Source organism: Pipistrellus hanaki, assembly GCF_964339955.1.
Source record: "Pipistrellus hanaki genome assembly, chromosome: X".
Lineage (NCBI taxonomy): Eukaryota > Metazoa > Chordata > Mammalia > Chiroptera > Vespertilionidae > Pipistrellus > Pipistrellus hanaki.
Genome location: NC_140524.1, coordinates 39,307,157 through 39,320,452, shown reverse-complemented (window position 1 = coordinate 39,320,452; position 13,296 = coordinate 39,307,157). Strand labels below are relative to the sequence as shown.

General features: G+C 39.6%; 2 protein-coding genes and 1 long non-coding RNA gene across 5 annotated transcripts in view; 1 reads left to right on the top strand and 2 right to left on the bottom strand.

Annotated features, from left to right (window-relative positions):
- Positions 1-13,296, top strand: part of LOC311615093 — a 629,078-nt gene that overhangs the window by 592,924 nt on the left and 22,858 nt on the right. The window lies entirely within an intron of this gene.
- CDK4 (cyclin dependent kinase 4) lies at positions 3,092-4,179 on the bottom strand. Its single transcript, XM_084870296.1, is given in 8 exon segments — positions 3,092-3,324; positions 3,328-3,468; positions 3,472-3,538; positions 3,540-3,569; positions 3,571-3,658; positions 3,661-3,978; positions 3,981-4,006; positions 4,008-4,179. Coding segments are annotated over 8 exon segments (882 nt in total). The 5' UTR covers positions 4,172-4,179; the 3' UTR covers positions 3,092-3,276.
- LRCH2 (leucine rich repeats and calponin homology domain containing 2) overlaps positions 7,898-13,296 on the bottom strand; it is a 123,240-nt gene continuing 117,841 nt past the window's right edge. For all 3 annotated transcript variants that reach the window (XM_084870283.1, XM_084870281.1, XM_084870284.1), the window contains one exon: positions 7,898-10,522. In XM_084870283.1, the coding sequence (XP_084726409.1) occupies positions 10,403-10,522 (120 nt within the window). In that variant the 3' untranslated portion in view covers positions 7,898-10,402. The remainder of the gene's footprint in view (positions 10,523-13,296) is intronic.

Sequence of the window (13,296 nt, the reverse complement as noted above, 5' to 3'; positions counted from 1 at the left end):
GGAAATTATATGCCCTAGATAACTCAAATTCAATATGTGTAGAACTTGTTTTTCCTTTTCCAAATCTGCTTCTTTTACTACCTTCATTATATTGGTAGTAGCATCAGTTCTGTTGATTTCACCCCCCAAAAAATTTCTCATATCAGTCTCTGGCACTGACCTAGTCTGTGTCCTCATGGTCTCTCACAAAAACCTGTCTCTTAGACTTCTTGCCCATTATCCACCTCCATCCATACATTTCCTTAAAAGCCCAAACTTAACATCCCTTTGCTTAGAAACCTTCAATAGCATTCATTTACTTACAGAATTAAGACTAAATTCTTTAGCATGGAGTTCATGGTTTTTCATAACCTATCCTAGCCTCCCTATCCCAACCTCATTTCCATGCATCTTATATGCTAGTTATTAGTACTTACTTTTTTATGTTATTAGTGGCCTGGTGCATGAAATTCCTGCATTTTCTGCATGTCGGGGGGGCTCCCTCAGCCCAGCCTGTACTCTCTCCAATTGGGACCCCGGCTCCTAACTACTTGCCTGCCTACTGGCTTGATCACTAACTAATAACTCCCTGGCTGGCCTCATGGTCTCCAACTGCCCTCCCCTGCTGGTCTGATTGCCCCTAACCACCTCTGTCCCACCCTCCTCCACTGTGGCTTTGTCTAAAAGGAAGTCAGACGGTAGGAAGATGTCTGGTCTCCTGGTCTAATTAGCATATTACCCTTTTATTAGTATAGATAAGAAGGGGGAAACTACGACTTACATTTGCCTTTAAACTATTAATACTATACTAAATATATTTTATGGTAACTGAGTATGAGTACTAGAGGCATAAAATATAAAGCTGTAACACCTCTAGTAGGAAAAGTTACTGTTTTCTAGTCACACGATTGTTCCAGAAACCCTTCCTCCCAAAGACAAGTGTTCCACAGAGGTTGGTTTAAGGACAACCTGCATTAGAATGATTTGAAGGGCTTGTTGCAAATGAAGATTTCTGGGTCCTACCCTAGAATACTGAGGGTTAATGTCTAGGAATATGCATTTATATTATTAAAGTTTCTAGATAGAGGTCTTAAACTACTATGTTTAAAACAGTTTTATTGAGGTATAATTAACATAATAAATGCACATACTTAAAGTATACAGACTGATAAGTGTTGACATATATACAAACCTCTGAAAGCATGAACACTACTAACATAATGAACACATCACCCCACAAAGTTTCCTCGTGCTTTTGAAAAAATATATATTTTTTATTGATTTCAGAGACGAAGAGAGAGACAGAAACATCAAAGATGAGAAAAAATCATTGATTGGCTGCCTCCTGCACACTCCCTACTGGGGAGTGAGCCTGCAACCCAGACATGTGCCCTGACCAGGAATCAAAACATTACTTTCTGGTTCATAAATGGATGCTCAACCACACTGAGCAACATTGGCCGAACTGGTGCTTCTTTTTTATTACCTTTCTCCTGCGTCTTCCTCACCTCCCACTGCTTTTCAGGTGATCACTGATTTTTCTGTCACTATAAATTAGTTTGAATTTTCTAGAATTCCATAAAGAGAATCATATAACATGTGCTAACCTCTTGGTGTACTTACCTCATTGCCCTGCTAATCTCATCATCCTGCTAATCTCATCGTGATTGCTAAAGCTCAAAAGGATTGCAGGATCTTGGTATCCAAGGCTGTAACCAAGAGTCCAGGGCAGAATGGGACAGGGCAACTGAAACACCAAACAGCTCGCTGTTCACACTGAAATGGAGCCATTTCTCTTAAATAAATGCTGTTCATCTTTGTTTAATTCCCAGTGTTCTGAAAATACATTCTTTTTCCATGCTTTTATGTGGAGTTTTTAGAAGGAGATAGATATAGATAGATATAGATATAGATATAGATATAGATATAGATATAGATATAGATATAGATAGATAGATAGATAGATAGATAGATAGATAGATAGATAGATATAGATACATACTAGAGGCTGGGTGCACTAAATTCGTGCATGGGGTGGGGGGAGGATTTCCCACAGCCCAGCCTGAACCCTCTCCAATCTGGGACCACTCAAGGGATATCCGCCTGCCCTTTTAGGGTTGATCCCCAAGCCTAAACAGGCAAACATTCCTCTCAAAATCAAGAACTGCTGGCTCCCAACCTTCCTGCCTTCCTGCCTGCCTGCCTGATAGCCCCTAGCCACTTCTGCCTGCCAGCCTGATCACCACCTAACCACTCCCCTGTCAGCCTAATCAAGGTCTAACTGCTCTCCTGCCAGCACTATGGCAACTAACTGCCCTCCCCTGCTGCCCTGGTCACCCTAACTAAACTCCCCTGTAGGCCTTGTTGTCCCCAGCTGCCCATCCCTGCTGGCCTAGTCACCCCTAACTGCCCTTCCCTGCAGGCCTTGTCCCTCCCAACTTCCATCCCCTACTGTCCTGGTCACCCCTAACTGCCCTCCCCTGAAGGCCTTGTCTCTCTCAACTGCCCTCCCCTAAAGGCCCAGTCATCCCTAACTGCCCTCCCTTGCAAGTCTGGTCGCCCCTAACTACCCTCCTCTGATGGCCTGGTCTTCCCCAATTGCCCACCCCTGCTAGACTAGGCGGCCCTAACTGTCCGCCCCTGCAGGCCCAGTCACCCCTAACTGTACTCCCTTGCCAGCCTGGTTGCCTCTACTGTCCTCCCCTGCTGGCCTAGTCATCTGATTACAGGTCAGGGGCACATACCAAGGTTGTGGGTTCAATCCATGGTAGGCAAATTATCATTTCTGGTCATAATTTCTCTCATACATTAATGTTTCTCTCTCTTCTTCTCCTTCTCCTCCCTTCCTTCTCTTCCTCTTCTTCCTCCTCCTTCTCTCTAAAATCAGAATTACCTACAGAAAAGCCAGAATTCATTTTTTCTTTTCTTTTCTTTTCTTTTCTTTTTATTTTATTTTATTTTATTTTATTTTAAAGACCATATTTCTTCATTTTGTTTTTTCCCTTTATAAAAAGGATCCCAATTCAAGGTAAGGAAGGGGAGAACAAGGGACATACTCCTTGGTGTCAGGAAATAAGAGGGCACGAGAAGGATGATCCCCAAAGAAGGGGGAGGAAGGGGAATGTCATTAAGGCAGCCAGCAAGATATTTTCTGCAAAACGTTGAAGGAAGCATTTCCACAGCCTCAGATAAAAAGACACAGAGCACCTTCTCGGTGGGAGGCTCTGCACTCAAGTGTTCAAAGGAAGGTAAATGACAGCTTCCGTTCTCTTGGTTCTGTTGCAGCTATCCCATTGCTCACTCTGGGTTACCTTCTTCCTTTTGTAGATAAGAGTGCTGAAGGGCTCAGAAGACAGAGATTCGCTTGTGTGGGTTAAAAGTCAGCATCTCCAGCAGCAGCTGTACTCCAGACTCCTCCATCTCTGGTATCACCAACTGCACTGAGCAGAGCCCTCTGTGGGGGAAGGTTCCTAAGCGTAGAGACACATTTCAGGGCCAATCTTCCTCTGGAGGCAGCCCCATCAGGTCAAAGATTTTGCCCAATTGGTCAACTTCAGTGTCCGCAGAAAAGAGGCTTTTGAGGAAACATCTATGCAGCCAATACTCCACAAGTCCACAGGTGTTGCGCATGTGGACTGCAGAACTTCCTGAGCACGGTACCAGAATGTAACAACCACAGTGTAAGTGCCAGCTGGTAACTATAGATCCTGGCCAGGCCAAAGTCAGCCAGCCTGATTGTCCCATCACTTGTCACCAGAATATTCTCTGTCTTCAGGTCTCGGTGAACAATGCAATTGGCATGAAGAAAACCCAGGCCTCTTAAAAACTGGCGCATCAGATCCTTGATGGTCTCCACTGGCAAGCCTAGTGGGGGTGCCTTGTCCAGATACGTCCTTAGGTCTTGGTCCACATGCTCAAACACCAGGGTCACATTGGTCTCCCAGTCAGTTCGGGCGATGGCACAGACATCCATCAGCCGAACAACACTGGGATGTTCATAGCCTCCAGCCGCCTCAGTAAGGCCACCTAACAAACTGTTGATGGGAAGGCCCCCTCCAGCACCTCCTTCACTGGGAACACTCATGCTCTTGAGGGCCACAAAGCAGCCACTGTGGGGATCAAGGGCCTTGTACACCGTCCTATAGGTACCAACACTAATCTCAGCCATTGGCTCATATCTAGGGATAGCCATCCTCAGATCAGAGACCTCCCCATGCCAGGAACTGAGAGGGTGGACCGTTATCGAGGCCTGGGAGTCAGTTTCTGTGATTTACTCATTTTTTATGAATAAAAAACACTAAGATTAATGTTATAATATAAATGATTAATTTATTTTTTATTTACTATCTATAGATTCTGCTTTAATTATATTAAGGCTACGATATTAGATAAGCACAAGTTTGGGCTTATAACTTCATGATGAATTGAAATTTTTATTCAATGATCCTCAGTTGGTTGTCATTGTCTTTTGCTATTCTGTGTTATTGGGTCTAATTGTCTCTATCATTAGATGGGTCAGTCTGCTTCATGTTCTTCTGTCTGTGGTAACTGTTTATGGAAATTGTTGGAGAGTGGGAATTTTTCCCATTCCAGAGAGTCTGTGGACTATGCCCCAGATAGAGTTGTCAGTGCTGACACCAGGCCAGGCCTTCAGGTACGGTCTTATGGCCCCTTCCCAGCGTGTAGGCCTTCTTGATAGATTACTGTCAGCTTTCTGAAGAACAGAATGACCCTGTAAATAATATGGTTGTCAATGGCATGATCGTGATGTTGCTTAGGAAAAACTGTTTTGTCTTGGGTTACTTGTTCTGCAAAAACAGGATGTGGTTAATGTGCTTAAAAGTGGTCCCGCACAAAGGGTTGGGGCTGCTCTCTGGACTCCCTGCGTGAAGAGAGAGGAGTCGCCAGCCGACTATTAAAGGCTCCCTAAATTTTAATTTGGTCTGGACTCCAGTGGTCGTTCACTCACGTTCACTCCACAACATTTGGAGGCCCCCGTGAGATAACTAGTCTTTGCCTGGTCTAGTGACCAGAGCCCACTGGGGTCCCTGGACTCTGACCCAGGGGAAGATCTCTGAAAGATGTTCCTCAGCTTTGGGACTGATAGAGGTCAGAGACCCCGCCTGCTAAATTTCCTGATTGACTCTGATTGGAGCCACCTGGATATCGTTCTTACCAGTAAGACATTTATTTCTGGTTCTGTGGGTGCCCATCTAGGGTCTCTGGATGGCTGGACACAGCGATACTTCCTAGACCAGCTCCTGGTGCACGATGGTGCCCGGTGATCCTTAGTTGGTTGTCCTTATCTTTTGTTATTCTGTGGAAGGGGGAGCTTGATCACCTCCCCAGAAGTAAAAAACTCAAACTGTCTTGTGTATAAATGTAAGTGTGAGTTTGTGTGAAGTGAAAGCTACTTTGTGCTGTCTAGGTATACACAAGAGAGTATTTGTTATCTCTTTCTATTAATTTGTTTAAAGCTAGGGTGGACCTGCTATGATTGAATGCAAATGTCTTTGGCAGCTGCTGAGATGCCTTTTTCTCAGAGTCCTTTGCTCTCACTCAGAGAGGGAATCAGCCCACTTAGCTAATAAACATTTCTGTCTATGTTTATATAAGTAAGGATTTCAGTTTTCTCTATTTTGTGAATTTGCTGTATTAAATTGAAATTTTAAAGACCTAGGGTTAATTTGAAGGTATAAATTTGTGACCTTTCAAAGAGCAAATACTTTTACTTATGACTTTCTTATCTCCTTTGGGTGGTCTGAGAAATCAAGAATAATAAGGAGGAGGACTTAAGATCCTCTAGGAGTCTAGGGGCTTAGAGTAAAAATCTATGAGGGAAAACAGTGGTTACAGAAAAAAAAAAGTATCCTTAAATGTAAAAAGCCTGGTTATACAGGATCTCAGACCTCTTGATTTATTTCCTCTGCTAAGGACAGAGTAAATGGTTAATGCAGAAAAGGAGGGGTGGAGGAAGAGAGGCGTCGCTGGGGAGAGCAGGAAGAGAAGTTACAACCTGCTCTGCTGGCAACCTTGGTTTCTTACTTACCTGAACTATCCTGGACTCAAGGTTTGTTTGCAAAACACAGTGGATCTTCCTCTGCCCCATTTTATTACATCTTTGGCAGTGGTGGAATATTCAGCAAAGGAACTTTAAGATATAATATCTTTAAGGCTGACTAGTTTAAGTTTTAAAAATCTATGTCTCTCAAAAAGAAATGTTTTTACCTACTCTTGGTTTTATCACTGAAGGTCTAATTATATTTTCTTGAAAAAGTACATTTTAAAGTTATTCATAAAAATTAATCTAAAAATGTTAACTGTTCACTTTTAATAATCATTAAAGGATTGAGGTTTCTAAAAACACACACACACACAACTAGGCTCCCAGGAGCCAAGCGGAGAAAATATGGAGCTAAAGTCCGCAGGCGCCCTGGTGATTTAAAACTGGGTGCTAGGCAGACTCAGCCCCCTGAGAGCCAGGTGAAAGAAGGGAGTAAGGGGGGCTGGATGCCTGAGCTGCTTATAGTGGCCCTGAAGGACGCAGCAGCTAGAAAAGTGGGGGACAGCAGACACTAGAGCTACCCACTACTGCCCAGTGAGTAATGAGTGTTTTACAACAAGCAATACAAGACTTAGGCCTTTGGCTTGCTGGCTACAGCAGTTAAACCTGAAGCCAGTGACTGCTACTGGCCTTCTGGCAGCCCTAGGAATAGAGCAGTGAGCCTGGGATCTGTAAAAGCAGCAGATAGAGCTAGTGAAAGCTCCGTTTGAAAATGTACTGAAAGGGTTCAGTACCTGTTGCTGCTGGAAGAGAAGGGGCTGAGATCCCCTTCCAGTGCACTCGCTTGGGAGAGGCCTGGTCACTGCTCTGCCACAAAGGGGACTGGCGGGAAGACAAGGGGCCTAATACCTAAGCCACTGCTACTGCAACTCTGGCTGTTTTGGACTGGCAGCTTAAAGTCAAAGAGCAAAGGAAAGGCACTCTCTCTGGACCTTGGAGCCTTTAGGACTTTGAGATTCTCTAAGAGAAGAGGAGTCTGAATGAGGGATGGCAGAGACCTCCCCTGCTGACCTGGTCACTCCCAACTGCCCTTCCCTGCTGGCATGGCCACTCCCACTACCCTCCCCTGCAGGCATGCCCCCCCCCCCCAAACTGTCCTCCACTGCAGGCCTGGTCCCTCCCAAATGCTTTCCTCTGCAGGCCTCGTCCCTCCCAACTGCCCTCCTCTTCAGGCCATCTTGTGGTGGCCATCTTGTGTCCACATGGGGGTGGCCATCTTTGACCACATGGGGGCAGCCATCTAGTGTGTTGGAGTGATGGTCAATTTACATATTATCTCTTTATTAGATAGGATTATATAGGATACTTTAAACCTGAGACTTTAGTGTAAAACTATAAAACAGAGGCAATATTATCTTTAATCTTTCATAATATTTACCCAAGTAACTTTCTACTTTTAAGATAACTATAAATAAAAAATCATTTTAATATGCAGATTTCTTAAAAATTAGAAGTTGAAAATGGAAGATTACGTTTTTAATCAAATAACTTAAGGGTAATTTAATTATATACCTCACATTAAAATCTACAATACAATTAACCACAATTTGACATATCCTGCCTTTTATTTTTAACTATTTTAAACTCTGTTATATAAAGATTCTATCTTAAGTAAAGGTGATATTATTTTTAAAAGATATCCTAGAGAAATATTACTTTCTAAATAAAACGTTACCTACTAAAAATAACATGATATAAACTAATCTAGACTCTTAAACAAATTACTTTGAATATCATATTGAAGTCTATTTTTCCATATAGTGAACACATACACATGCTATCAAATAATTACAAAAATGGATGCTGTTATGTTGAGAGAAGAGGTAGAGAGAGAGAGTTAAAACAAATCTCAGATTAATTTTTCCATTCAACTTTATTTATCCACAGTTTGCATCGGTATTATACATTTAGGGTTCCATTTACTTTTAAATGCATCAGAAAAATCAATCATGATAGATCAGTGGCCAATACAAACATTTCTGAATTCTTCCAAAAATCCCATTAGAAAAGTCAATAAACTAGTATTCTGTAAAGATAACTATTAAACAAATGGTTATGCATTTTCACTCTTCATTTCAATTCTAATTTATCCAACATCACTTCTTTCTTGTGTCATACACTAATAAAATTTAGGAGAAGTATCTATGTACTGCATTTTTAGGGCCTAATAAAATATTTTAGTTTGATTATTTACCCCTCTTCAAATCACATATCCAATTCAAATAATGACAATCATTCTCAATTCAAAATTGATGAAGTAAATATATAATAACCATAACACTTGCAATTATTAAAAAGTTACTAAAAAAAATACATCAGAGCCTTGATATAATGTCCTTGGGTACTAGGATGTGAAATTGCCTCAGAGGTGGTGCTGCCTTTTGGCACTATAGTAAATAAACTTCCATGAAATGGGTCCATAGATGGACCCATTCTATGTAGAATTTTGCTTTGTAGTAAAAAATGCTACTGTGGAGTTTCAGGGTAGTTTCTCTTTAAAGCAAAAATTAATTGATAAGTAAGTGAAATGCAATGAGGTTATGGCCTATAATTTCACTAATATTTCAATGACAATGAAACAGAAAAATATTTATATAACAAAATCTAGATTCCTTAATAAGAAGAACCTTATAGCACAACTATGAAAGCAGTATGATTGCTTTAGCTTTTAATGATCATTTTATCCGTAGCATTATCAAATTTATACAATAAAAACTAACAACTGAAGCATTCATTTGTCATTTTTTTACCTTTATTACCCAAGTTTTCACTAGGGAGATTATGTCAATGAAAGTTGTTCATTTGTTTTTGTTTTTTTTTTTTAGATCCAACTGAAATATTTAAATTAATAACTAATTTAATTTTAAACCATATAGTTATAAGAACCTTAAATTCTTTAAAAGCTTCAATTTGACACTTGGGGAATGTAAAAAAAAAACACACACAACTATATTCTAAAGATAAATTTTAATTATATGGCTTCATGCCAACTGATTCAAAATATTAAGAGTTGTTTCTAAATCAGCCCTTATTAAACCATTTGGCACAATAGTTTTTGTCTTTTCTGTATACCCTTTGAAACACACAGGCTAACATTTTTAATAAGTTGCATACATTTTAGGAGGTAACGAGTGCAAATAATCACATATTTAAGATATGATACTTGCTTGACTACTACAAAAGTAATACTAAGGTTCTTCTATAAGAAAGTTATTCATCACAGTAATTTTTTTTTTAAATTCTTGCACTACTACCAATGTAAATTTATCCAACTCAAAATTAAACAAAGATTTTATGTAACAGTATACTTATGAAAATATTCATGGAATGGTCTGTGTTTAATTCAACATCATGTTAGTTGAGGATCATAACATTTAGAGGATCCACATATGGCCAGATTTTGAATAAAAACATATTCCTCAATTGTTGCTCTCTGAATCTGAATATAAGTAAAAGCAGCACACTGATGTAATATTCCTGAAAGTCAAGATATAAACCCAAACTTTGGCAGTTTTATAAAAATGTACTTGATAATTAGTACTTTGCTAGTTCTCAAAAAGCTTACTGCTTTGTGTAACATTTTCAATACAGAAATAAAATACTCTTCAAACAATACATTTTAAAAGATGATTATGTTTTGCAAAATTAAATAGCATAAATTAAGCACATTAATATTGCTTTTTGACAACATGAAATAACCAATTTAAGGAAAATTGTAATGGACTAAATTAAAAAATCACAAATATCACAATGTGAGGCACATTTAAATCCTCACATATTACTGGCACTACAAAATCTACTAAAATATTTTAAAGTTTCACTGATTCCATTAATACATAAAAAGAAATTGCAAAAATGTTTAAGACTATAAAAGAGTCATCAATTACACAGGCACTTCACATGTAAACAATCTACAGTACAACTGAAAATATTTTGGCAACAACCTATAATACTAAAAGAATTTAATATAAAGTTGTAATTCTGTATTCTCTACTCCTTTTTTTCTAGAAAACTAAGACCAAACATTAAAGAAATTGTATATGAACTAGAATTAGAAGTATATTAAATAACTCAAATGTAGAATTACTTAAATCGGTAAAAAAAGAAAAAAAAAAGAAAAAAAAAGATTACCTTATCCAGATGTTAACTGGTATGTATGCTACAAAGTAAACCTAATGCAATTATTAAATTGAAATCATATTTTAAATTTAGCATCAATTTGATTTTTAATTTAACACAATTTTTAAATGGCTGGATCTAATAAAATTACTTTAATTAGATTAAAACTTCATGAACTTGAGATATTTGAAATAACTTCAAATAAATGAAACTATACACTTATGATTTTTAGGTGTTATATTAAGCCATAGAAAGCTGAGATGCCTTGGTTGTAGGTAATTCAAGAAGAGCCTGAACTGTGACACCAACTTTCACAAGACCTCTTTCTTCCAAAATATGATGAGGCAAACAGAGTCTTTCCTGAAAAACAAAATAAGTGGTATCTGAACATTTGTTTTTAAATAGTGCAGTAGAGCCTAAATTAGTCAAAATTGGATTTTTTTAAATAAATTTTTATTGTTCATATTATTACAAATGTTCCCTTTCCCGCCTCCCCGCCATTGCTCTCCTCCACCAGGTTCCCACCCCACCCTCTGCCTCCTCCCCGCTCACCCCCATTGTCCTCATCCATAGGTGCACAATTTATGTTCAGTCTCTTTCGACATCCCCCTCTCCCCTTTTCCCCAAGAATGGTCACTTCACTCCCCTTCCATACCTCTGATTCTATTATATTCAACAGTTAATATTGTTCATCAGATTTTTTTTTAATTTCCTTGGTTTTTAGATTCACTTGTTGATAGTTACGTATTTGTTGTTCATAATTTTTATCTTTATTTACTTTCTCTTCTGAAAGAACCGCTTTCAGCAATTCATATAATTCTGGTTTGGTGGTGATGAACTCCTTTAGCTTTTTTTTATTTGTGAAGCTCTTTATCTGACCTTCGATTCTGAGTGATAGCTTTGCTGGATAGATTATCTTTGGCTGTAAGTTCTTACTATTCATCACCTTGAATATTTCTTGCCATTCCCGTCTGGCCTGAATGGTTTCTGTTGAGAAATAAGCTGGCAATCGTATAGGTGCTCCTTTATAGGTAACTACCTGCTTTGCTCTTGCTGCTTTTAATATTCTCTCTTTGTCTTTTGCTCTTGGAATTTTAATTATGATGTGTCTTGGTGTGGTCCTCTTTGGATTTCTTTTGTTTGGAGTTCTGTGCGCTTCCTGGACTTGTAAGTCTAATTCTTTCACCAGGTGGGAGAAGTTTTCTGTCACTATTTCTTTCAGTATGTTTTCGATATCTTGTTCTCTCTCATCTTCTGGGACCCCCATAATTCTGATGTTGGTTCGCTTGGAGTTGTCCCAGAGGTTTCTTACATTATCTTCAATTTTCTGTATTCTCTTGCCTTCTATCTTCTGCAAAGGAGTGTCTTCTGGCTCTTTATGTTCCCAATCTTTTACTTGATTCTTGCGATCTTTCGTTCTGTTTTTAGGACTCTGTATAATATTTTTTATTTCAGACAATGTATTATTTATTTCTTGTTGATCCCTTATCATTTCTTGTTGATTCCTTATTAATTCTAGTTGATCCCTTTTCATATCCTCATAGGTCTTATCGATATTTTCTAGGAAATTCTTGAAAAACCTTATAAGCGTAGATATGAACTCTATATCCAGTCGCTTTTTGTCCTCCATTTCTTTCGTTTCTGATCTATTTTGTCTCGGCATTTTCGAAGTTTTCCTGATGGGGTGGGGTTTCAGGGTGGATCCTACAGCCTTGGCTTCCGTCAGCTCCACCCTATGCTGTTCCTGAGTCTCAGTAATCCCCAGGGTCCTTCAGTACTCCTTGCAAGCACCTCTGAGAGAAAGGTACCCTCGATTTTCTCCAGGTACCAAACAGTCTAGGCTCTCCCCCAATGAGCCCTGTACTGGGGTTCAGTTCAGGTGGAAGTGGAGTTGGAGGTAGCATTCAGAGCAGTCTGGAGCTTTGGTCTCCTTCCCACCAGGGCAATCCCGCAGCACAGCCAACCTTTCCTTCTCTGCGTGCAATTTGCGAGCCTCCGGGACCTCCTTTCGCCGCTCCCCCGGGTTCCGCCTTACAGCCCAACTCCCTCTGTTTGAGCCTGGGTCCCCGGGGTCTGGCCTAGAACTGGGGTTCAGAGCAGTAGGAACTGGGTCCTAGCACAGTTGGAGCTTTTATCTCCTTCCTGCTAGGGAACGCCAGCCAGGCACTCAGCCGCCCCGCCCTTCCTCTCCGGCTCCATCCTCTCTGCGCATGCTGAGCGTCTCCGTACCTTAGGCTTTTACAGCTCCTCTGCTCTTCCTTCTGGCCTTCTCCTTGCTTCTCGTTGTAGAATTTACAGTCAGTCAACTTTCCTGTAGTTGGGTAATGTCCATTTTATATTTTAGTTGTATCTTATTGAAATTGTTGTGTGCAGCTGCGGCTAGGTGTCTACCTGTTCAGCCATCTTGGATTCTCACCCAAAATTGGATTTTTAAAACATGCTTTCTATAAAACTTCAAGCACAGAGCACATAATTGTAATCTAAAATGTGTTTATAAAAGTAGACTTTTATGGTATGGGATTCTATTTTATGGGCTGTATTTGATCTGTTAATCTTATCCACCTGAATAAGTATTTTAAAGTGAGATGATCATGCTAAAATGTTTCCTAAGCTCTTATGCTGGAGTAGAAAGAACACTATATTTCCAACCAGCTGATGGGCCATGTAATCTGAAGTATTAAATTTATTGAGATTGAGTTTCTTTATCCTGAAGTTAGAACACTCTGAGAAACAAACAGAAGAGTCAGTATGTGGAGGCACTCTGGAAACTGTTCAGTCCTATGCAAAATTGGTCACTCTGGTTCTACCAGTTCTGAGGTTCCATGGTATCTAATATATATAGCACTTCGGTACTTTTCTTGGCTTAAGGGTACTTCCCTCCAGCTTCTAGTGATGCTGTGTTGCTTCTTAGTTGCAATAGTCTAGAATTTGAAAAATTACAACTGCCTCCTCTTCTAAGCACATCATATGTGCCATTTGATCTTCAAAACTATGAGAAAGAAGTTTAGAGATAACTTTGTATTATGTTTCATTAGCCTTCACTTATCCTCTTGTAACATCATAAGGTTTTCCAAGGGTTCTGTGTTCACCCTCTTTTCATTTTACACAATATCCTCTCCATGGTATTGTTAAAG